The sequence below is a fragment of the Ylistrum balloti genome, unplaced genomic scaffold (genome assembly GCF_031769215.1).
Source record: "Ylistrum balloti isolate Yb309-2 unplaced genomic scaffold, AGI_CSIRO_Ybal_v1 Utg370042, whole genome shotgun sequence".
Taxonomy (NCBI): domain Eukaryota; kingdom Metazoa; phylum Mollusca; class Bivalvia; order Pectinida; family Pectinidae; genus Ylistrum; species Ylistrum balloti.
Window position 1 is genome coordinate 1666710 of NW_026782099.1, and position 27713 is coordinate 1694422.

At 35.5% G+C, this 27713-nt stretch overlaps 1 protein-coding gene across 1 annotated transcript; it reads right to left on the minus strand.

Moving 5' to 3' along the window:
* Window positions 1-3033: 3033 nt before the first annotated feature.
* On the minus strand, window positions 3034-27695 carry LOC132549088 (alpha-mannosidase 2-like). The gene is made up of 22 exons (XM_060213002.1): window positions 27630-27695; window positions 26439-26703; window positions 25432-25572; window positions 24759-24903; window positions 24390-24561; window positions 23555-23682; window positions 19222-19395; window positions 17203-17383; window positions 15219-15396; window positions 14628-14821; window positions 14093-14281; window positions 13207-13306; window positions 12591-12839; window positions 11967-12088; window positions 10975-11083; window positions 10358-10492; window positions 9196-9307; window positions 7637-7767; window positions 6769-6910; window positions 6368-6504; window positions 5677-5958; window positions 3034-4785 (listed from the first exon to the last, which is right to left on the minus strand). Exons 2-22 carry the CDS (start codon window positions 26592-26594, stop codon window positions 4624-4626), a joined length of 3339 nt encoding a protein of 1112 aa, XP_060068985.1. The 5' UTR covers window positions 26595-26703; window positions 27630-27695; the 3' UTR covers window positions 3034-4623.
* Window positions 27696-27713: the final 18 nt, after the last annotated feature.

Genomic DNA, 27713 nt, shown 5'->3' on the forward strand with positions numbered 1-27713 from the left:
ATCAATGGTAGGTACTGAATAATCATGTTCAATGACGTGTGCCATATCCCTTATAGATACTGATTTATCATGTCAGTACCTACCATTTATATTGCACACATCATTGGACAAATCATGTGCAATGTTTCAGACATACATGTTAAAACAGGTAAAACATGTTTGTGTTTTTAAGGCAAGAATATTTGGAGAAACAGTGTTGAGGTGTGAAAGACACGATATCTAATACGATGTGTATGATATATATAGGTATAAATACACATAGGACATGAACAATGATCAGCTATTAATCATATTGTAAGAAAAAATAGGAATAAATGTGAAATATTCTAGCCAGCAAGTTCATCCTTAGAAAATAGTGAGATAGGTAATAAAGTGAGACAATAAATTTGATAACAAAACTAATTGCAACATGTTTAAGTGCTGCACATACTAAAAAGAGTACACCTATACATGCTCACAAGTTTAGAGTTGTGTTATATATGGTTAACATAACCAACACCTCAAAGGAATGTCTTGTCTACCAGTACAATAATTGCAATAGATAACTGCATAGGAAGTTCAGTGTCTGTGGAAAAGTCCTTACACTGCCAACAACAAAAGGCTCATATCTCTGAACAGTCACATTAAAAGAATAAAAAATCCAAGTTCTATATGTCTGAACAGTCACAAACAATAAAAACATAAAGCCTATGGGTAATAATTGCCTGAAAATCCCAACCAATGGCCAGTGGGCACTAACAATCCAAACAAATCATCCACAAGTCTTAAAAGTCCCCTAAAGCGGCTGACAGATCTGAACCATCACCTAACGATCCAAATAAACTTTACCTTACCTTACAATTCCAACAAATATTCATAGTCTAAACAGTTGCCCAGAAATTCCAACAAAGGTCCATGGGTCTTCACAGTTGCCTAGAAATCCCAACACAAGCCCTCGGTCTTCACAATCACCTAGAAATCCCAACAAAGGCCCGTGGGTCTTCACAATCACCAAGAAATCCCAACAAAGGCCTGTGGGTCTTCACAATCACCAAGAAATCCCAACAAAGGCCCATGGGTCTTCACAGTCACTTAGTATTCATACCAAAGGTCCATGGGTTTTAAATGTCACCTAGAAGTCCCAACAACGGCCCATGGGTCTTCACAGTCACTTAGAATTCATACCAAAGGTCCATGGGTCTTAAATGTCATCTAGAAGTCCCAACAACGGCCCATGGGTCTTCACAGTTGCCTAGAAATCCCAACACAGACCCTCGGTCTTCACAATCACCTAGAAATCCCAACAAAGGCCCGTGGGTCTTCACAGTCACCAAGCAATCCCAACAAATGCCCATGGGTCTTCACAGTCACCAAGCAAGCGATCCAAACAAATGCTCATCAGTACTAACAGTCATCTGAGTTATTGTATCCCTACAAATACATTTGACTGTGACCTATTATTGCAATGAATATAAGATTGTTGTAGCATATGTATGACAACTGTACATGCCTTTAAAGACAATATCACAGACCAACACATACACTGATCAGACATAAAAGTCATAGCAGGAGCACACAATAATTGATCAATGTTACCATGGTGATTGGCCCCTTTGTCAAGACAAGTGATCGATGAGGACTACAAAACACTAGGCAATATTACATTATGAGCAGCATATATATATGTCAGCCAAGTGAATTTAAATGCTACTGTGGAAGTTTCCTCAATGAATCATAGCATGCATCTAATTAGTTACTGTCTGTCAACAGAAACAGATTTCAACAGATCTGCAGCACCTTTCAAATAGTAGCTGTCACAGAACAGATTTTTTTTAACCTGACCCTTACATCCTCGGTGAACACACAGTACTGACATACTCTCTTAACATATCACTTGTTTCTAATGGACAGGCCTGGAGACCAACATCACCATAACAAAGTTTTATCATATAAAAATATCACAGATAGAGATTCAGATGGATGTAAGTTCATAAAATTATATACAAATGATATAATTGTGTTGAAAAGGAAAAAAAAATCTACTTTATCTTGCATTAAACAAGCACATAATAAAATCTAAATGTGAAGGGTTGTTTCATTTACAGCAAAAAGTATTAAGTGAAAAGCTGAAATGAAATATTAAGCGAGTGTTTCTTATAAATCAAAACTGTTTTAACACCACTGACAGATACAGAAGTAACAAATCATTTTTGTTCAACAAGCAGACCTGTCAGACACACATGCATAAAAAACACCTGTAAAATCTATGGCGTATCAACCTGGTTTATATTTTCAGTTCACCTTCTTAAATACATCATGAGCCATTTTTGAGAAGTCCAGACAGCTTGTATATAAATAATATCGCAGGTATCAATTTCCTCTGCTTATATTTGGGAACATTTTATGTATCAGAGCTTTACAGGTCTGCCTGTTACAAGGAGCTTCTAGACTCCCTTGTTTACACTACATAAAGGAACTTCTAGACTCCCTTGTTTACACTACGTAAAGGAACTTCTAGACTCCCTTGTTTACACTACATAAAGGAACTTCTAGACTCCCTTGTTTACACTACGTAAAGGAGCTTCTAGACTCCCTTGTTTACACTACGTAAAGGAACTTCTAGACTCCCTTGTTTACACTACGTAAAGGAGATTTTAGACTCCCTTGTTTACACTACGTAAAGGAGCTTCTAGACTCCCTTGTTTACACTACGTAAAGGAACTTCTAGACTCCCTTGTTTACACTACATAAAGGAGATTTTAGACTCCCTTGTTTACACTATATAAAGGAACTTCTAGACTCCCTTGTTTACACTATGTAATGGAGCTTCTAGACTCCCTTGTTTACACTACGTAAAGGAACTTCTAGACTCCCTTGTTTACACTACGTAAAGGAACTTCTAGACTCCCTTGTTTACACTACGTAAAGGAACTTCTAGACTCCCTTGTTTACACTACGTAAAGGAACTTCTAGACTCCCTTGTTTACACTACATAAAGGAACTTCTAGACTCCCTTGTTTACACTACGTAAAGAAGCTTCTAGACTCCCTTGTTTACACTATGTAAAGGAACTTCTAGACTCCCTTGTTTACACTACATAAAGGAACTTCTAGACTCCCTTGTTTACACTACATAAAGGAACTTCTAGACTCCCTTGTTTACACTACGTAAAGGAACTTCTAGACTCCCTTGTTTACACTACGTAAAGGAGATTTTAGACTCCCTTGTTTACACTACGTAAAGGAGCTTCTAGACTCCCTTGTTTACACTACGTAAAGGAACTTCTAGACTCCCTTGTTTACACTACGTAAAGGAACTTCTAGACTCCCTTGTTTACACTACATAAAGGAACTTCTAGACTCCCTTGTTTACACTACGTAAAGGAGCTTCTAGACTCCCTTGTTTACACTATGTAAAGGAACTTCTAGACTCCCTTGTTTACACTACATAAAGGAACTTCTAGACTCCCTTGTTTACACTACATAAAGGAACTTCTAGACTCCCTTGTTTACACTACGTAAAGGAACTTCTAGACTCCCTTGTTTACACTACGTAAAGGAGATTTTAGACTCCCTTGTTTACACTACGTAAAGGAGCTTCTAGACTCCCTTGTTTACACTACGTAAAGGAACTTCTAGACTCCCTTGTTTACACTACGTAAAGGAGATTTTAGACTCCCTTGTTTACACTATATAAAGGAACTTCTAGACTCCCTTGTTTACACTATGTAAAGGAGCTTCTAGACTCCCTTGTTTACACTACGTAAAGGAACTTCTAGACTCCCTTGTTTACACTACGTAAAGGAACTTCTAGACTCCCTTGTTTACACTACGTAAAGGAACTTCTAGACTCCCTTGTTTACACTACGTAAAGGAACTTCTAGACTCCCTTGTTTACACTACATAAAGGAACTTCTAGACTCCCTTGTTTACACTACGTAAAGGAGCTTCTAGACTCCCTTGTTTACACTATGTAAAGGAACTTCTAGACTCCCTTGTTTACACTACATAAAGGAACTTCTAGACTCCCTTGTTTACACTACATAAAGGAACTTCTAGACTCCCTTGTTTACACTACCTAAATGAGATTTTAGACTCCTTTGTTTACACTACGTAAAGGAGCTTCTAGACTCCCTTGTTTACACTACATAAAGGAACTTCTAGACTCCCTTGTTTACACTACGTAAAGGAGCTTCTAGACTCCCTTGTTTACACTATGTAAAGGAACTTCTAGACTCCCTTGTTTACACTACGTAAAGGAACTTCTAGACTCCCTTGTTTACACTACCTAAATGAGATTTTAGACTCCCTTGTTTACACTACGTAAAGGAGATTTTAGACTTCACTATTTATACTTAGTAAAGGAGATTTTAGGCTCGACTGTTTCCACTATGTAAATGAGATTCTAGATCCTCATGTTTTCATTAAATCCACTGTATGAATGAGATTCTAGGGTCCTCCTGTTTCCACTGTATGAATGAGATTCTAGGGTCCTCCTTTTTCCACTGTATAAATGAGATTCTAGGGTCCTCCTGTTTCCACTGTATGAATGAGATTCTAGGGTCCTCCTGTTTCCACTTTCCAAAGTAGATTCTATTTCCTCGTTTTGCCATATTATGAAGGAGATTCTAGGTCAATGATTCTACTAAATGAAGGTGATTCTGTAGGCCTTGATTTCCATGGGAGGAACACTAATTCTCTTGTCCTTGATCTTCTGTTTGACCTTAACCCCAGTTAAGATTGTTTCCTCCATGGAGTCAATGAATATTGATTTGGAATGATTTGCAAGATCAATAAAATCAGTTGACTGTAAAGAAAAAATATCAACATCTTGCAGTCTTCACATACAGCAACAGGTTTCTATTGAAGAAATCAAAAAACATTTAATTTCATTAAAAACAGAATTAAGGAAACCACAGAGATATTAATACTAGGACATACAGTAACATATCCATTAATGATAGAGATAACAGATGATAATTTCTATCAATCTAACATAACATGCTACATGAGAGTTTATTAAACAAGTCATAATAATCTTTATTTTGCGAGACTTGGCAACCAAATTAAAAACTTTTCATAAATTCTAACATGAAACAAAAACAAATTTAAGATACTTTTTATCACATAACTTAGAAAATTACATATTGACTGGTTTTAAAGTCTAAATATGAAGGACAAAATGAAATAGGGGCAGACATTTTATTATTATATCATTTGCAATTGATGACATGTCATTGTTCATATTACCAGGTATGACATCCGCAATCAATTTCTGACATGCACAGCCAATGAAAACACTCTGGAATGTACTACACTAGTGACATATGCAAAATATTACACAGGCAATTTCATTGGATAACAGGCCAATTATGTGATAAAGTATTCAAATGATTAGCAGTATGGTTTCTAGAAATCTATCTTATTCTTTCAAACTGACTGAAAATGAATGTTAAGAAGAACATGCATAAAAAGTTTGAGAAAGATCACTTGAGTTGATTCTAGAGAATGATCACAAAGACATAGTACAGTAGTAATAACAAAGACAGCAGATGGGCTAGAGACCAACAGGGATTTAAAGAGCCTAGTAACCTCAGAAGACAAGTTGGACTGAAAATACAGATATGTTTTCTGCCATCCCTGTGAATATCTTCTATTTCAACCTCAAGTTTGATGGAAATATTTGTGTGATACAGACCTGAGAATGACACTGCTTAGTGAAACACAGAAAGCCACAGTCTGCCACCCTCCGATGAATTGATAATAAGGCGTGTGACCTGTTGCCACCTTCCATAAACAGACTCCTTAATGCAACCAACTGGGTGTGGTATGGAAGTGGTGGGAAAGGCAGGTCCAATCCTGCTTTAACCAGCTGGGCTGGATCAGACCTTTTTCCAGTGATCAGTATGTCAAGTGGCTGTTCCAAAGTATCTGATAGTATCATAGCCATTGGAGAAGGGTAGCACATCAAGGAATCCTTCTGTAACATTACAATTCCAGTCACACGGTTAAAGGTCATAATTATTCACATCATGTCCAGTTATAGGGTTAAAGGTCACGTACGCATCAAATCAAGTAAAAACAGTCGAAGGTTAAAAGACATAATTATACACATTGAGTCTAGTCACAATTATTATAGTAATAAGGTTAAAGGTCATAATTATACACATCACAATAGTCATAAGGGTACAGGTAATAATTTTACAAAACATAATAGTCAAAAGGTTAGAGGTCTTACTCATACATAAAGATCTAGTCACAATAGTCACAAGGTTAAAGGTCATAATTTTCAAATCATAATAGTCAAAAGGTTAGAGGTCATACTCATATACATCTAGTTTCAACAGTCATAAGGTTTAAGGTACATATAGTAAAGTAGTGACCTTTACCTTGATGGGCAATTTATGACGTCTCTCAAACAGCAGGACAAACTGACTGTGGGTGGGAACATTGTCTGTGACACCTTCATTCAGCCCCCTCCAGTCCCCTTGAAGAAGTTTTCTATCAAGGACCACCTCTAGTTCACCTGTTTAGTACAATATCAATATAATCTTGTTAAACAGTTAATTCCTCACTCTTACTGTTAAGAGTTTTAAAGCACCAACAAAATTGTTAACATTTTCTGATTTTTCTCATTTCTGACAGTATAATCAAAGATTCTACTGGACAAGAATGGCTTTGAAACATTTAACATCATAAATCTATTAGGATCACAATATCAGTAAAAACAAAGGAATACACAAAGACTGATTTTGATGTGATGACACCTACTTAACACACTGAAACAGACCTGGGTGTAAACTTGCCACGCCGTGAGTCGATGAGGTCAGTAAGGTTAACCTCTCTTCAGAAGTCTCTATGACAGCCATAGATGTCATCGGGTAAAAGTTTCCTTGGATTTCAAGTTTCTTTCTTGTTTTCTTTTTATGCATCTGAACATGGATTATGACAGAGAAGGTTATTAAAAATGAAGTTTTAGAGAGAAAAGTTAAACATGAAAATGACTGAAAATGTTGAATAAATGCTGTTAAAATTTGCACACCTTTACGACTTAGTGCCATTCTACATTCTAAGATGTTTGACAATTCTTTTTTATTCTAAGTAGTAAAATTAAGGTTTTCAAATTTACCATCTAATAAACTGATGGTATATCATATCTGATTGTATTCCACTTTACACAAGAATTCTCTACATGAAGGCTTTGTGCTATTATGTTGCAAGAAAGCAGTACTTAAATTAAGTCTCTGTGTGAAGGTCATGTATGAATGCTATGGAACAATGCTATTTATGAATGCCACGTAAACTTTCAGTGTAATTATTACACTAAATGAATGCTGATCCCTACAATGTACCTGGAACCTGTTAAGATCCACACAGAATTTGTTACAGAGACCCCTTCCTACCTGGACCCCATTAACATCCACGTAGAGTTGGTTACAGAGACCCCTTCCTACCTGGACCCCATTAACATCCACACAGAATTTGTTACATAGACCCCTTCCTACCTGGACCCCATTAACATCCACATAGAGTTTGTTACATAGACCCCTTCCTAACTGGACCCCATTAACTTCCACATAGAGTTTGTTACATAGACCCCTTCCTACCTGGACCCCATTAACATCCACACAGAGTTTGTTATGAGGGATCCTACGTACCTGGAACCCATTAAGATCCACACAGAGTTTGTTTTCAGGGTCCATTACTGCTGTGTTCAACCGTAGCACCAGCTCAATGTTGTTCCACTGACTACCACTCATGTCCACAATATTGTCCACATAAACAGCAGCTAACCATAAAATAAGCAATGTCAAGGTCATAACCAAAGTCACAAAGATTAGAAATTTTACACTGACATTTTAATATGTGCAACAATTTTTAGACCGAAGACCATTGCACCAAATTTACCGTTACAATTATTACACACATATACATGACTCTTACAACACACCTATACATGACTCTTATTACACATCTATACATGACACTTATTACACACCTACACATGACACTTATTACACACCTACACATGACACTTATTACACACCTATACATGACACTTATTACACATCTACACATGACACTTATTACACACCTATACATGACACTTATTACACATCTACACATGACACTTATTACACACCTATACATGACACTTATTACACACCTACACATGACACTTATTACACTCCTACATGCCACTTATTACACTCCTACATGCCACTTATTTCACACTTATACATGACACTTATTACACACCTATACATGACACTTATTACACACCTCCACATGACACTTATTACACACCTATACATGACACTTATTACACTCCTACATGACACTTATTACACACCTATACATGACACTTATTACACATCTATACATGACACTTATTACACACCTATACATGATACTTATTACACACCTATACATGACACTTATTACACTCCTACATGACACTTATTACACACCTATACATGACACTTATTACACACCTATACATGACACTTATTACACACCTATACATGACACTTATTACAAACCTATACATGACTCTTACTACACTCCTACATGACATTTATTACACTCCTACATGACACTTATTACACACCTATACATGACACTTATTACACACCTATACATGACACTTATTACAAACCTATACATGGCACTTACTACATTCCTACATGACATTTATTACACACCTACACATGACACTTACAACACACCTATACATGACTCTTATTACACATCTATACATGACACTTATTACACACCTATACATGACACTTATTACACACCTACATATGACACTTATTACACTCCTACATGCCACTTATTACACTCCTACATGCCACTTATTTCACACCTATACACGACACTTATTACACACCTATACATGACACTTATTACACACCTCCACATGACACTTATTACACACAGATATACATGACACTTACTACACAGATATAAAACTGTTACAAATGCAGAATATTGTAGTATAGGTATTATTTATATATTTGGTCAAGGTCATAAAAAACTGAATGTCACATCCAGAGACTGATATGAAAACTATCCTTATTTTTTTCCCAAAATTTTCATGTCCTACCTTTATGTTGATTGAAAAGGCATTTATTGATTTTTTTTTCTTTAGAATGGATTTTGCGCAACTGGACAATTTGTATGAGTTCAATATCCTTGTTGTTTAGCTACTAACCAGAATTGTTGTAAAGAGTTATGGTGTGAACAATGCCAGACTGGACAGTTAGAACCTTGGACATTACAGGACCTTCAACTATGTAAACTTTCACACTGCCATCTTGTAGGGGCTGAAGAATTAGACAAAATGCAATCACAAGACGTTTGGAATAAATAAACTATAATTGTAAGGCAAGAAAGTAACAATAATTGCATGAATTCAAGCATAAATATCAGGTAAGTTTACTGGGCAAGAGTAATGAAAAATGTTCTGTCCCAACACAACATTTACTGCTTGGCTCTGGGATTTTAAAATCACTTGAACAGCAAACTTCTATACTACTCCCTCCTTCGCAAGTTATTGCACCCAAAGACAAACAAAATCCAGTATTTACTCCACATTTCTACAGTCCTGGCCTCCCACAACAGTAAATATTCTACACTCCTAGCATCCCACAGTAGTAGATATTCTATACTCCTGGCATCCCACAACAGTAGATATTCTATACTCCTGGCCTCCCACAGCAGTAAATATTCTATACACCTGGCCTCCCACATCAGTAGATATTCTATACTCCTGGCCTCCCCCAACAGTAGATATTCTACACTCCTGGCCTCCCCCAACAGTATATATTCTACACTCCTAGCCTCCCCCAACAGTAGATATTCTATACTCCTGGCCTCCCCCAACAGTAGTTATTCTACACTCCTAGCCTCCCACATCTGTAGATATTCTACACTCCTAGCCTCCCCCAACAGTAAATATTCTACACTCCTAGCCTCCCCCAACAGGAGATATTCTATACTCCTAGCCTCTCCCAACAGTAGATATTCTACACTCCTGGCCTCCCACACCAGTAGATATTCTATACTCCTGGCCTCCCACACCAGTAGATATTCTACACACCTGGACTCACATAGCTTTAGATATTCTACACTCCTGGCCTCCAATATCTGAAGATATTCTATACTCCAGACCTCCCATAGTTTTAGATATTCTGCACTCTCTACCATACATAGCAGCAGATAATCTACACTCCTCACTTCCCAGGAAGTAAGAGATATCTGACAATCCTGGTATCCTATTGTATCATATGTTGGGATATACTCTATACTATACCATTGTTATAAATTTAATTACATATTAAGATTAATAGGAGTCGTGTAAGGGTATTACTCACCTCTGCCTGACCGTCTGGTTGGAAGGTATAAGCTCCACTTTTATCTTTGAAGACATTGTACTTTGATCCTGTTCCATAGGTCATGAACTTGACCTCTGATCTCAATGTCTGCCCATCAGATTTCCTAGTGGTATACTTAAGAACAAAGAAAATAGTACGCAATACCAAAACCAAAGTCTTCATCTACCCAGTAAGAAATTACATGTGATAGTTTGATAAGCATAGTTTGTATATGCCTAAAAACTACGAGTAGTTTGAAAGATGGAGGTGAGGGTGATGGGAACCCACATACACGACACACAACCACCTGAGCATTATCAGTATATTTCCTGTGTTTTCATCTGAATCTTAATGCAATCAATGTATTAGTATAATCTGTTGAGCAGTGTCTAATTTCTGTAGAAAACTGTCTTACTAACATAAGTGGAGCTGTACAATCTTTGTTGTGATAATGCTACATTTTACCACACTGTTCTGAATTATTCTTGTCATTTACAGTCAACAGATTATGTTTATATACAAAATGACCAGTGTAAAATATTTGTTGGAATGATATAAATAACTGATGAAAAAAAATCCTGTTAATATAATGAAGTTTGATATCATTGTATACATACTTGCAGTTTCCCTGTACAGGTAGCAAATGTTGCTAACAGGTATGGACTCTCAATAGTGAAAACTACATCCTTTACAGCTGATAAGGAGAAGCCTGGACTATCCACATCCCTTTAAAATAAGGTTTGTGACACTTATCAGGAGGAGAGGAACAACAACTGATCACATGACTTGTCTGATCTGTTATATAGATATGTAAAGTCATATATATCTATCTTTGAGTATTTTTTTTTAAATATTTGGAACATACCATACAGTGATATTGCACCATCAAGACGAATGTAGAGTCATTTCATTGGTAGTATTAATTAGACTGAGAGACAAGTATGTTTGTGTAATCATAAGTTTGTAACCTTGACAATGAGAGATAGGTACATACCTGTAAGCTGTCATATGTCACTATGCTATTGAGAGACTTGTACACATTAAGCATAGCATATAGTATTTCCAAAGCCCTCCCATAATATTTGCATCATACTATAGTACTGTAGCATTTTAATAATGTTTCTGTTCCCATTCAAAAAGTTAAAAAATCAAAGGATCGCATTTGGTATGAAATGAACTATTCTTAAAATTCCTGAAAGCTGTATCAGATCATTTATTACAGGTAAAAACCACTCAACCATGAATCAAATCTGTATTGTATGAATACATAGGCCTCATGTGTGAACTCCAGTAATCAACTTATATGTGACCAATGATTGGTGTTTTATAATGACCAGGTTATTTACTCATTATAACTTAATATTTTTAAAGCATCACCCATAGTACCATTTCATTTACATCATCCTTCAATAATGTTTGGGTACCATTTCCATTCTGTAACCATAGCACTCAGTCCTTAGCATTTGCATCTAGTCCTTAGTGTTTGTGTCTAAGATGGAACACCAAATGTGTACAGGTCTTTACTTTTGAATATGTGACCTTAACATTGAAAGACATCACCTGTAATTTATTAAGATAAGTTATGTTGACATTAAAGAAACTGTCCTACCTGAAATCTGTAATTTGTATCAATGGTACTGAGAGTTTGGCCATAGTTGGGATATGGTCACTATCACTGATCAAGGCGTAGGTTCTGACAGAGAGGGGAGGTAACTCTACTTCAAACACCAACTGGAATAAAAAGAATAAGCTGCAGAAAAATGTTTTCAATTCCATTTTACGTTACATTAGATATTTCTGAATATTTAGCTTTTTCTAAATGTTATCAAATCAAAACTAGATTTAATGGTAACTATCACACAAATCATCAACACTGCCTTATTATGCTCCCTGAAGGGAGAGCATGTAGTTGCTGCTTTGTCCGTCTGTCTGTCTGTCATAATTTTGTCCGGAGTATAACACAAAAGCTATAAGAGGTATCAACATGAAAATTCATAGGTAGATAGATCTCAATGAGAAGAAGGGCAGTATACAAGAACCATAACTCTCTTTTTGCACTTTGTTATTTTTAATACTTAAATTTTGTTCAATTCGGGAGCATACCACATCTCTGACCGCCCACGTTAAACAACAGTATGTTGATATCATGTGAATATAAATTCCTCCATGATATCTAAGCAGGGGGTATGATTATTCCTAGATTTTCTCTCTCACATCACAATTATCCAATTACCTCAAAAACATCCAGTTGAAGTGCGCCATTGGTACTCCACACAGGGTTAACCTGACAAGAAATGTAGCGATGTGTGCTGCGATCAAGAACCTTGACCATTGATTCTGTGACATGTAATACCACGACATCTTGTCTCCGGTGTGGCAGACTGTTGTACACCACAATATGGACCTGGTATAAGTTCTGTGATCCATCTATTACGATAGTTTTCTGTGTTACTAGCTTGTCATATCCAGTCCATTCACTTGCCTGAAATGTAAATTAATGTCATCATAGAAATTGACAAGAAACACCTGTAGGAAAAATTGTTCAATGTATCAGAAAAAAACCTCCTTAAAAATAAGAGGCTGCATCACTTACCCTGTATTCAATGTATTAAAAAATAGAATTTCTATTTATTACTAATACATAAATACATAAATCATTGGCATTCAAAGTGGGCACATCCAATAAATTTTAACTAATTTTCACAACAAATCTAAAGAGACAGTTATGACCTGGATTCTAGGTAACTGTCATTTCTTCTTCTTTTGGTCATTTCTTTCCACAAAATTTGTTGGGTTTCATCCTGAGAACCTATCACCACAATGTAATGGGGTATTTAAATCATACATACCAAGTTTACCTCTACATGCTGGATGTTGTTCATTGTTTTAAGCTCATTTGCCAACAATGAGCCAAGTGAACCAGAAAGACCATTAAAAGCACTCTTTAATCTGTAGAAATAAACAAGCCATTTATTCATTTACATTCACACATAAAATGGATCTATTTCAAAAGAAAATGATTTTAATATTTATGCGCATTACTGTCAACACTACAGGAGATTATTTCTTACTGTCATCACTTCATGGGTTTTCTTACTGTTATCACTACATGAGATTTCTTACTGTTATCACAACATGAGATTCCTTACTGTCATCACTACAGCGGATTGCTTACTGTCATCACTACAGGAGATTTCTTACTGTCATCACTACAGGGCATTGCTTACTGTCATCACTACAAGGGATTGCTTACTGTCATCACTACAGGAGATTTCTTACTGTCATCACTACAGGGGATTGCTTACTGTCATCACTACAGGAGATTTCTTACTGTCATCACTACAGGGAATTGCTTACTGTCATCACTACAGGGGATTGCTTACTGTCATCACTACAGGAGATTTTTTACTGTCATCACTACAGGGCATTGCTTACTGTCATCACTACAGGAGATTTCTTACTGTCATCACTACAGGGGATTGCTTACTGTCATCACTACATGAGATTTCTTACTGTCATCACTACAGGGCATTTCTTACTGTCATCACTACAGGGCATTTCTTACTGTCATCACTACAGGAAATTATTAACTGTCATAACTACAGGGCATTTCTTACTGTCATCAATACAGGGGATTTCTTACTGTCATCACTACAGGAGATTTATGGTATCACTACAGAAGAGTTTCCTACTGTTGTGATACTGTTGTGACTACCACCAGCTGTGCTGACTTACCTGTCCCCATAATCTCTGACAACTTTCCTTTTGGCAGTCCCTGTGATGGCATCATGGTGTTGAAATAAAGACAGTGTCTGTCTGAAAGACTGAAGCTTAACGGCGTCTCTCAGGATCTCCATTATGCGTTCAACAGTGCCTGTATGTATTGCCTGGGCTAGACACAGGGAAAAAAAAATTTCCACAGACCTGTAACAATACAAAGCAAGAAGGCATGTAACCTAAACAATGGTAAGTAATTATGATGTACCATCACCTAGATCCAGGTCACTTACTTGCTGTGTAGAAGATGACCTACAAAACATGAGTGGTGTTATGTCTATTTCTTTATAAATCTGAACATCAATTGCACACATTAGCACAATTTGATACCTACTATCGAATATCTGGTTACTAAAGCAACTAACTCCCTGCCATCTCTGGTTCATAAGACTTATGCAGTGAATCACCGTAAATTAGTTCAGACAGCTATCTTTAAGGCTTTCTTATCAATGGTTTGACACCATAAGGTGCTCTAATAATCATTTGTTTCTACCTAAGAAGAGACTGGAGTTTACGAGCCATGTGCTTAAGGTGTGGCCTGGATGTGTAGTATCCGCTCCAGTACTGGTCAGCTCGGTCATTATATGTGAAGAAGTCCCCAGCCAGTGTTGGCATCTTTAGTGATGAGTCATGGGTCATTCTCTTATTCACTGAAGTAAAATAATCACTCAATGTTCCAAATCTCACCTGCAAAATAAACCAAGAACATTATTGTGATTTTCAGAAAACTTGTTTTGGAGAGGAAAATATTTTTTCCAATTCCTCTGCTAGGGATCAAAGCTCTAGATTTAGAAACAATGTAACTAGAGAATGCTTACTGAATACCACTTGGTATTGCCTGGTAATTTGACAAAATGATCAAAAGCTACCTACGGGGCAAATTGATCTCAAGGCTGGTGATATTCTATATATCTCAGAAAATTTCTTCCTGTAACAAGGCTAGGCAAAGAAATTATACCAAAGTAAGTGAGCTTTTTGTGGAACTATAACAACACAGCGCTCTGTCAACATTTCAAAGATTGAATTTCATATCTTCAAGCAATATTTTCAAAATCATCCTATGCTGACATACTATTATTACTACCTTAGTTTTCATGTGTGACTGTGTATTGATATAGTTGATGAGTTTGGTGAGGTTACCAAACTGCTTATCCCAGTCTATAGAATCACTATAGTAGAAATCATCACCATGAGGAACTAGTAACACTCCATGGTCATATAACTCTGCCTTCTTCTGGAACTGTTTCCAAAGTTCCTTTGACCTGTAACAAAGTGATTATCTAACAGCAGAACTAAAATAAACAAAATTATTGATGGGGAGCAAAGATAACATGGGAAATATCTTACATCAGGACACAAACATATCACAGGAAATGTCTTACATCAGGACACAAACATATCCCGGGAAATGTCTTACATCAGGACACAAACATATCACGGGAAATGTCTTACATCAGGACACAAACATATCACGGGAAATGTCTTACATCAGGACACAAACATATCACGGGAAATGTCTTACAAAAATCAGGATGCAAACATATCACGGGAAATGTCTTACATCAGGACGCAAACATATCACGGGAAATGTCTTACATCAGGACGCAAACATATCACGGGAAATGTCTTACATCAGGACGCAAACATATCACGGGAAATGTCTTACATCAGGACGCAAACATATCACGGGAAATGTCTTACATCAGGACGCAAACATATCACGGGAAATGTCTTACATCAGGACGCAAACATATCACGGGAAATGTCTTACATCAGGACGCAAACATATCACGGGAAATGTCTTACATCAGGACGCAAACATATCACGGGAAATGTCTTACATCAGGACGCAAACATATCACGGGAAATGTCTTACATCAGGACGCAAACATATCACAGGAAATGTCTTACATCAGGACGCAAACATATCACGGGAAATGTCTTACATCAGGACGCAAACATATCACGGGAAATGTCTTACATCAGGACGCAAACATATCACGGGAAATGTCTTACATCAGGACGCAAACATATCACGGGAAATGTCTTACATCAGGACGCAAACATATCACGGGAAATGTCTTACATCAGGACGCAAACATATCACGGGAAATGTCTTACATCAGGACACAAACATATCACGGGAAATAACTTACATCAGGACACAAAAGTATCACAGGAAATCTTTTAAACGGGGAAAAATGTATCATGGGAAATATCTTTCATCAGGACACAAACGTATCATCAGAAATAATATACATGAGGGCAAATGTTTCATAGGAAATACCTAACAAAGAGATGTACAAACAAGAAGCCCACAAGCTGTGTCATCTGACTATAAAGACCTATATATGAAAGAGGCTAAATAGGCTTATATCTATCAACACATTTGACCTCTGTGACCTTAAAAATGAATCAAGGTAAGTCATATTATCAAACTTTGTAGACTTTCATCCAATCATCCTACAGGCCTAATATCAGCACCCTGTGCCTTTTGGTTATTGAGAAGGTGTGGTTAAAACATTTTAACATATTTGACCCCTGTGACCTTGAAAGGAGGTCAAGGCCATTCATAATAACAAACTTGAAAGTCCTTCATCCCATCATGCTACAGACTCAATGTCAGTACCTTTAGCCTTCTGGTCATTGATAAGAAGTTATTTGAATGGAAAGTTTATGCAAGGTGCACAACAACAGATGAAACACAATAGCTTTGGGTCAGATGACCTAGAAAGCCTAGTGAAATATGTTGAAATATATTTAAATGACACATCATTTGGTTATCAGGAATTTGCTACAAGGAAAAATTGATAAACTTCAGTAAGTAAAATTTTGGACAACTCTTCATATGCATGTGCAGTTAAATAATATATTGACTATGAATATAGCAAAATCAAATTCTCATTGAATATCACCAATACAGTATATAGAATAGAAGTTCTTATAAAACAAAAACGTTCCAAAATACAGTATATGTTTATGTTTACTTCATATAACAATCATTGATCTTCAGTAAAGTGTCCTAAAGTCTGTTGAGTGTATTAGTAGATAATGAAATTTATACATACCAGTAAGCCACATTGCTGTCATCAACACGAATGGGTGGCACCTGCTGGAGTCCATAGTAACACTTGCTGTTGGTGAAATCCATTTTACAGCAGACTTGAGGATCAGGGCCACAGGAAAATGGCACAGCGTAGGAAAGGAAGGGCATCATGTGACATAAACCAGCAGTGGAGTGGGACTGGTCTACAGAGAATATAAACAAAATATCTAGGTATAACAAGAGGTCCATGGGCCTTAAGGGTCCTATGAATATAAAGACCTATATATGAAAGAGTCCAAATCGGCTTAAAATGAATTGCTCAACTACAACACTGCCTACATCGAAGACACTGATTGGTTCATAAAGACATTTTCTGTAAAACTTGAAAACATATGCTTTATATACTAAACTAATGCCATTACTCCAGACATATTGCTTGTTGAAAAAGGCATGATACAGGCCCCATATCAAGGCCCTTGGCCTTTTGGTTATTGAAAAGAAGTTGTTTAAAGATTTAAACATATTTGATCCCTGTGACCTTAAAAACAAGTCAAGGTAATTCATATAAACAAACCTGGTAACCCTTTATCCCTTCATGCTACAGGTCCAATATCAGCACCCTGGACCTTTTGGTTCTTGAGAAGAAGTTGTCTAAACAATTGAAAATACTTGGACCCTGTGACCTTGAAAGCAGGTCAGTCATTCAAATTAACAATTTTTGTAGCTCTAACTCCATGCATGCTACAGGCTTGGCTTTTTCATTATTGAGAAGAAGTCATTAAAAATATTTGACCCCTGTGACCTTGAAAGCGTGTCCAGGTCATTTTTATAACAAACTTTTTAGTCCTTCATCCTTCTTGCTAAGGCCCAATATCAGTACCCTGAGCCTTTTGGTAATTGAGAAGAACTCATTTGGATGGAAATTTTACGCCTGGCGAATGGCGGACGACACACAGCTTACAATCAGATGACCTAATGATGCTGGAATAATAGCAAATAATAATAGTAGGTATAATGATACTGGGACCAGTCTGCATAGAATATTCAATATTTCAAATTTTACCATGAACTTTCACATGATTATTTGACCTCTTGTCAGGTGACTTCTCATGTGTGCTTTGTTAAAATTATGATTCATTATGCAATCAGTAAATATTAAATGGTAACATTCAGATATGATATATTTTTTATAAACATTTAAATTTCTATTTTTTGTGATGATGATCTTGACCTTGGAGCTCTCAAAGCAATGTAGTAAGTCAAAGTGTAATCATCCAATTAGATATCGAGATACTTTGCAGAAACCAAATATCTATTTATAGTGACAATGACCTTGAACTTTAACATCAGGTCCAAAAATCATTCCCACACAAGCATTTCGTTCCATGAAGCATTGGTTACGTTTGAGTGTGACTGACTAAACAGAACTTGAGATATTGTTGCAAAAACAAAAATAACAGAAAGAGAGGTGGCTGGATAACTTGATAAGTATAGGGCACCTGCATTTTTGTTACAGGGCCCTAACCATTGTCACCCAATCATTAAAAAAATGCCTGAATACTTTTATACCGGGTAACTACAACATGTAATGCAAATATAGTACACTGTATGTGATTTTATCAACAAGATGATACTGGAGCATGTCCTAAGTATTGGTTTTAATAATAAAAAGCTGGAAACAGTTAAAACAGACTATCCTATCAAATACCTTGTTTACTAATCAAGGAATTACAAGCATTTGATTCAAGCACATCCAGGACTGTAGAAGAAAAATATTGAAAATTTAGACAGTTTGGCCTTTTCTGGTTCATACAGTCCATCAATCCTTGGGGCTGGAGCCAAGTTATAATGTTCATGCTAATAAATAGCCCATAAAATTGTCATGAATTATTTCCAACACTCATATCTTTCAATTTCAATTAGAATGACATGTATAAAAAATACTGTACCTTAACAGCATTCTTTTTTAAGGTGTAACTGAACATACTACCTCAGTATGTGATAACAATCAGTGACTCTCATCATGAGTATTAAAACCTACCCCAAGCCTGTGTCCAGTAGAACTCCAGATTTTTCTCGGATGCCAAATGTTGCTTGACTGCATAGCTGACTCTCTGTATTACCATTTTCTGGAGGTTTGACCTTTGTAGCAAATAAGTCATAGTCGAGGAGTGACCAAACGGATCAACTGCCCAGCTGACATTTGGTGTGATACCTACATTGCAGCATCAAAAACGAAAACAAAACTTCAAAAAAAGACACAAATGATTCCTATTCAAATCATTGGTAATATTTTACAATTAAGTAAAAAAACCCACTTTATCAGAGTTTTTAAGGAATAGATATATTATCTATCATTTTATCATTCAGAAGAAGAAAGTTAGTGAACATAGAAAGTGTAAACAAGAGATCAATCACAGGAATCAATTATATATGCATCATTATCTTAGATAGATTATTATCATCAGTGACTTATCAGAGATAACTGACATTTTCAAACATTGCTTATCATATAATCCAGACAACTAACTAAACTACACATGCAAGATTAACAGGTGCCACTAATCTATTGGCTAGCCTTGTTCTCTATAAAAAAAAAAATAGCCCCTACATCTTACTACATTGTAATGATTTATTTATAAAAATGTTACTGCTTGATGCTAATTTGGAACAAGTGGCCCTATGGGCCTGCACTGCTCACCTGGTGTTAATATATATAGCAGCAACTTTGACCATTGTGACATTGAATTCATGTCAAGGTCGATTCTTCTCACAAACTTTGTCAGGCTGCATCCTATGAACATACCAGCAAAACATCGTGCCTCTAGGCCTCCTAGTTCATCAGTAGAAGTTGCTTAAATGTCTGAACAAACTTGACCCTTGTGACCTTGAATATAAGTCAAGGTCATTTCTTTTCCACAAACTTTGTCAGGCTTCATTCTAGGAACATACCCGCAAAATATCATGCCTCTAAGCCTTTCAGTTCATAAGAAGAAATTGTTTGAAATTTTAACAAATTTGACCCCTGTGACCTTTAATATAGGTCAAAGTTTTTTTTTTCCTAAAAAATTTTGTCTGGCTTCATCCTTGAAATATACCAGCCAAACATGATACCTCTCGGTGTTTCAGTTCACGAGAAGAAGTCATTTCAAGGTTTTAACAAACCTGACCCCTGTGACCTTGATAATAGGTCAAGGTCATTTCTTTTTCCAAATTTTGTTGGGCTTCATACTAGGAAAATACCAGCCAAATATCAAAACATTTAGCCCATTTGTCCATTGGTTATTGAGAAGAAGTTGCTTAAAAGAAAAAGTTGACCCTGAACCAAGGACAGACAACAGACGACGGATGACACGCACATGATCCTCACTTGGCCCTGCTAAACTCAATCAAGATATTCTTGAGCAATAAAAGTGAATTTTTTATGAATATCCCTCAATGAGTGAAGCTGCTACAATACTAACAAAGATTTTGCAATAATAGTAACTGACCATGACCTTAACCCTACATCTTTAAAACTTGAAAACTTGCCAAAGATATTTTGATCGTTTACAGTATGTGAAGTATGAAGCTGCTAGAAAGCTGGTTATGATTCTGGAGAAATAGATAAAGGTGACCTTGGCCCAACAACGTGTCCTAGATATTTTGATACTTTATAAGAGCATGGAGTTCAATGAAAGTTCCTCCAGGTATGATGCTGCTAAATAAAGCACTGGCAAACTTTGTGACAGATAGATGAACAGAGTGGAAAACTATAGAAAACTTTCAAGATTAATAAATTCAATATTCTTTTTTTATTTGAAACATGATAAGCATCCTCCATAGAGTTTTTAGACATTTACTTTGCCTTCTCAAAAATGGTGCCTGACAGTAAGCTTTTGTTACCTGATTTCTACAATAATGCAATTAGTGCAATAATAAACTATTGGGAATTTTAATATGAAATTTGAGAAAGTTCTTTCTTTACTTCATTACTTTTTCTGCAAAAGATAACAAGGATAGTTTAATGAGTAACAAGGGGTCATAGATGTAAGGTAAACTAAACAGTCCATCAGGTAAAAGTAGCTAGCTACGAGAGTGACGACATATGTGTGAAATGTCATTTTTCAAGAGCAGTGATTGTTATCAAACTGCAGGAATTCATTTTGGTAACAATAATTTGAAGCAATCATGCAAGTATCCTTACCAATCCATGGTTGAAAAATACTATTGATGAATGGGACTGCCACACTGGTGACTATGATTCTGTTCTATTATGATCACAGTGACCTTGATTCTTCCATAATTTTTCATATTAAAACAAAGCTATGAAGTTTAATCATAATCTATCAGTTAATATGTCAATGGGTGACAAAAAAGAATGTGGATATGAAATACTGATGACACCAGTATTTATATCTGTTCATATTATGCTCTACCTGTGAAATTTCATTAAGATTCATCAGCTGAATCATGTTAATGTGTGTAAAAAAAATCTGAATAAAAAAAGATACTCTGACTAAATATAAGAACTGATGTGAATAAATGAAAAGATCTATAAGATTGAATTACATAATACACAGGTATAAATGATAAGATCTTAAGACAGAGGTTACATAATACACAGGTATAAATGATAAGATCTGTAAGACAGAGGTTACATAATACACAGGTATAAATGATAAGATCAGTAAGACAGAGGTTACATAATACACAGGTATAAATGATAAGATCTGTAAGACAGAGGTTACATAATACACAGGTATAAATAAAAAAAAGATCAGCTGTAGCTGTTGTTGGGCCTACATATAAACTGTTAATGAAAAGTGCTTACTACTGTATCAGCAATATTTACATAAATGATCTTTTTATAAATGACCTATCCCATTTGACCTTCAACTGAATAAATGCCTTAAAGCATAATGTAAGCAGGTGTTAAGAGCCAGAACATTTAAAACAGTTTCAGTCATAACTGCATTTTCACCTTGTCACAATACATTGACCTTGATAACCTGACACAGGTGTATGAAGCAGTTGTTTTCACTGTTTTCACATTCTGGTCTGGCTTGCAGTAATAAGCTTAAGTGACAGAAGCATCCAATACAGGACATTAAGCATCTGACTGGCGTGAGTATAGGTAGATAAAAAGGACATGCTTACATATAAAATAACATGACTACCCTGTAAAACAAATCAAGAAAGCTGGAATAAAAATTGAATAAGCTGAAAGAAGACATCTTCACATATCTTTCATTTATCATTAAAACCCATGTAAAATGTTAAAATATAGAAAGAATATTGAAATTGATATTTTATGCAGATATGACATCTCTACTCTAAGATACAGTTTCTATTGGTAAGAGATGTCATTATTTTATATCAATGTCTCTGCTGGGAATCAAATCCGAGGTCTCTGGTTTACTAAGTAATCTAAAAATCAGCCAATCAAGTTAAAGAGAAGTTCTTTCCAGGTGAGTGACATATTGCAGCTAGTACCCATATTTACCATGGTTACCTGCTTATCTGTGGTGTTGTAAATAGTGTACTGAATTAATAAATAAGGTATATATTATTTTTCTCAAAGTGTACACACTCTGACAAAAACTCACACTACTGCAAAAAAAGTGTTTTAAAAAGCAATGCAAATTTTACTGATAGAAACATATGTCAAGGTGTTTCAGATTAATTCATTTTTCATGATAACAAATCAGAATACATAATCATGCACAAAATCAATACTGTTGTGAAGCACAGAAACCATGCATATTTGTATGAAAAGTTTAAACCTTAGAAGACCTGTACTTTAATTAATGTACTAAATAACATCTACACATATATATTGGGATCTGAATTTATACCAGACATGTACTTAAATTGTATTACATTATATATATATAGCATACTAAATTATACCTTTACCAGATATCTTATATAGAGTACTAAATTATACCTTAATCAGATATCTTATATAGAGTACTAAATTATACTTAATCAGATATCTTATATAGAGTACTAAATTATACCTTAATCAGATATCTTATATAGAGTACTAAATTATACCTTAATCAGATGTCTTATATATAAATATATATATAGCATATTAAATTATACCTTAACCAGATATCTTTATAGAGTACAATATTATAGATTAATCAGACATCTTACATAATGTACTTTTTTTATACTAGATTTAGCTGAAATCCACTCAGGCACAAAGAAGGAGTAGCATTTCAAAGGAAATGTCTACATTGCAAATGGCGCTCAGTGGATGACAAAAGAAGCACAATGTTTATAGGTCATCTTGACTCATCTGGACAGATGCCCTAAAATGCCCACAAAAAAGCAATTCACTTCACAGACAAAAAAAAAAATCTGTGATGGGTCAAGATAAATACCTAGATTTTGTTGAAGCCACTGGTGACCTTCAGTGAGCTGTGTAAGCATGGCTGCATAGTGAGCTGTTGCCTCATCTGACATCACCCAGCCACCAGTCACTATCTCCAGCTGACCACTACGCAATACTCTGTCAGAGAAATATATACAAACATGTTATGTTGATTTGATTTTGACAAATGTCACTGTATACTACATCTACGTATGCCTCAAACACAAGAATGTATATTTTACATATATTGTGTACAGCAAATAAGGTCACACTTAAAATCTAAGTTGAAAATTTCTGATGTTTGCAGTATTTTGATTTCAGGAATCATTTTTACATTTCAACTACTTTTTACAGTTCAAATGGTTTGTATTTCCCAGTTTTTTTTTGTTTGTTTGGGTTTGTTTGAGTTTCTTGTCTGCATTTCATTCTTATGTAACCGTGATCAATTTATAAATGTGTACTTCCTTTTTCTTGACTACAATGTTTTTCACATCAATTCTAGAGCTTCAGCATAGTGTTAGTCAAAATTCCATCTTCTATCATCTAAAGGGATATTGCTGCATTTTTCAACACGTTTTGAGTTCAACATGTTTATCCCTGCCATGTTGTTCACCAACTGTCATTGGTGAGGTTTCTAAAAATCCTTGCAAAAAACTGGCTTCTGTTGTGTATGCTACAATTTTAGCCATTACTTTGATTTCGATATCATTTTCACCATTCAATGAGAGTTATTGCTTTGAAGTTTTAATTTAGGCCTCCTGGATAAACTCTATTCTATAAATAGCTAATGCATAATATAACCTGTGATCATATGTTTAAATGATAAAATACATGTATATACAAACCTATTTAGCTTGAGTTTCCTGTCAGCAGATGCTTCTGACCACCACCGAGCCAACCAGATGACATCTGACCAAATGAACGTCCAGTCACGATGAATGGTCAGTTTATCCACAATTAGATCCAGTGTAGATGCAGTGTACAGCATATAATAGTTGTCAAATGTCTTTAGCCACCCTGAAAGTTAATGATCAACTGCCTACTTGTATAATATGTTTTGTACATGTACCATGTAATACATCTAATGTAGTGTGGTAGGTACTCTTTGTAGTCATGATCATTTTTATTTCTTAATAAGTGTTTAATTACCAACAACCTTACTGAAAGCCTACATCTTTGACAGAAACATCATTCAACAGAAAGCACCAACTTACCTGGATCCTGATGAGAGTGAGGAACTATGATAACTTCAAGGGGTTTCACTGTCCATGTCTTGACTTTGACTACTTGAATCCAGCCACTCACAGAGAAGATAAAGTTTGGGTAATTGACTGGTATTTTGTCCCATTCCTTCTCCATCTTATTAAATCAAAAGAGCATTCCAGGCTTATTTACTCTTCAGATATTATTGATGCTTGACAGGATATTGGATTTGATCATTTACTGTCAGAGAGTATAGTTGTATACCCTAATGTCAAAACCTTTTCCATGTTATCAAGTCAGTAAAAATTAAGGCAGTGTTGTCACAGGTTAATTCAAATGAGATGTAGCCACTGGTGGAAAACTTGACAGATCAAGTCCTTATCAACTGAAACTTCGTCAAAAATAATGCACTTTTTGAGACATTACTTTGTTCTAAGTTGTTGTTAAATCTTTGATAAATTCTCAAAAAGCATAGGCTATAAAAATCCACCATAGCCTAGATATTGTAAAGTACCTACAGTGCCATATAGGTTACTTTGTTTAAAAGAAATATTTTTATAATATTGAAATATACTGAAAATACATTCCATTTCCACAATGATAATTATCAGGTAAGTACTTCACAACTCTAGCTACAATATGTGTTCATGAAAGAATATGTTACATGTATTATATGTTATATACCTGAATATCAACAGAAGCATCTTCAGCAGGACAGGTATCACTAAATAAAGGCTGCCACTGACCTCCAATGCCATCATTTGTATAAACAATAGATAGCCTAGACAAATCTACATCATCGCAAGGTGAGTCATTTGTTGTCTTCTAAAATGATAAATGAAAAAGAATCAACCTTTGTGTGTTTATTCACTACATAAATATTAAAATGGCCACTGAAATAGTCAGGTGGTCCAGTAGATATCAATGGCATCACCAAAGTGACAAGGATTTTGGATGTTAAAGAGTATAGATCCACCTGCCTGATCATGTTTAAACCTCAATCAACTGGTTAATTACAAGTGAACATGTCAATATTCCAGAGAAAACTTGCCAAAAATACCCACACAACTACAATCTTCATCCCCTAAGCCCCTACCTTGCTTTAATTTACATGAACTTCTGCTAATTACATCGTAGGCATTTTCTGTCATTATATTTACAGTCCCTTAAGCTTTCAACAGTACAAGTGTTCTATATAAGGACTGTGGTGTAGATGAAGAAAGTTATCAAATTTTGTCCAAAACATGATGGTTTTGTGTTTTGAAAGAATTTGCTTAAACTACCAATACACTGTATATAAATTGTTGTTTTACAAACACCAAGCAATGAGCAATCATGAATTTGGTTTGTTTGTTTGTTGGATTTAAAGCCCAGTGAACAGTTTTTGAGGAGGGTCTCTCTGTAGTAGCTGGTTGCTACTTTAATTAACAAGATATGGGAGATCTGTCACTTGCTGTCAAAAGCATTAAGGTAAAGTGTCTTGCTCATATGCACAACTACATCAGCACAGACAGTCCTTTCCTCAGCTTCAGCAGAAACAAAAACCATCACAGGTAGAGAGCTTTTAAATCAAAACCATGCACTTAGATTGAACTTGAATCCTCACTTAAGTTACATTGGCAAACCACTACTAACTGAGCTATTGCATCTTCTTCATGATTCTGGAACCATTTCCCACCATTAATACTTACATGTATAAAACTCATCAGATTGGTGACCATCGTCCTGTCGTTACCTAGTAAGTACATGATCCACACACTGCAGATAAAGTACAGTCCACAAAACCCTGCTAGCAGGTACATAAGGTGCCACCTCCTCATCCTTCCTCTTAGGACATTGCAGGCCATCACTTCATCAGTCTACTTAAGACAGTACAACACATTCTTTGTACGGCTGATAGTATCCTCTATTCCCATGTAGTATCCCACAATTAATCTTGGTGCAAATCAGCACCAACTGGCACAAAGAAAACAGAAGCCTGTAGTAAAAGCATGCTAATAGCATGTAATTAAATAAAAACCTTTTATTTTTTTATTAAATGTTATGACATTTCCAATGATTGATACAATCTATTAACAAAAAAGGAAATACAAATCTGTATCCCTTGAAAATCTACCGGTCTGTATAGTAATTTACGCAATTTTGAATTCTGATACTCTGAGCTAGAACATCAGAGAAGACAATTAACATTGAGATACTATTTCACAAACACATCAGCAATACAAACTGATGTTATTATCTTTCTTAACCAAACCACTTAAATGAAAGGGATTTTTTTCTCATAAAAATTGTGTAAAATTGATCATAGATCTTTTCATAAATGGTTTGTATTTATGTGTATTGCTTTTGTTTCTAAAAAGAGTTTTACATAATTCTCACTGATTCACAAAATAACTCTGGTCAGCTGCATCATCAGTACTAAGACAACATTAAAATACAGATGAAGTACTGGATGGAGTGCATGTTGATATTAGGTTAAGAAGGAGTCTAACATCTGTGAAGAGAGGGGACTTTGATGACTACACCATTTGGTGATTTAACATTAATAGGTCGATAAGCCTCCATTTGTTTTTACTAAAAATCTCATGAATCAGACGTTCTATGTGAAATATTGATCAGCTAATATTATATTTAGGCCTACTTGTACAGAGAAAATTTCATGTAAGATAGCTTTTTAAATATGGTTTCTGTTATTTTAGTAGTATGATAACCATACTGTCCAATTCCTGTGTACAGTTAATAACTCGTAGTCTGTTTGCTTTTAGCATGTTAACATTTGACTTAAGTTTTAAAGATCATTTTTCCTAAAATGAAACCACCTGAGAAAGATACAATTAACGGTATTGCTATACCAGGAATATTTTGAGTCTAGACATACATACACAATGTGGTAGCTTATAGCATAGCGACGTAACGGAACCAACAGGCATACAGGCATTGTTTCAAAATAAGCTTGCAGCATCCAC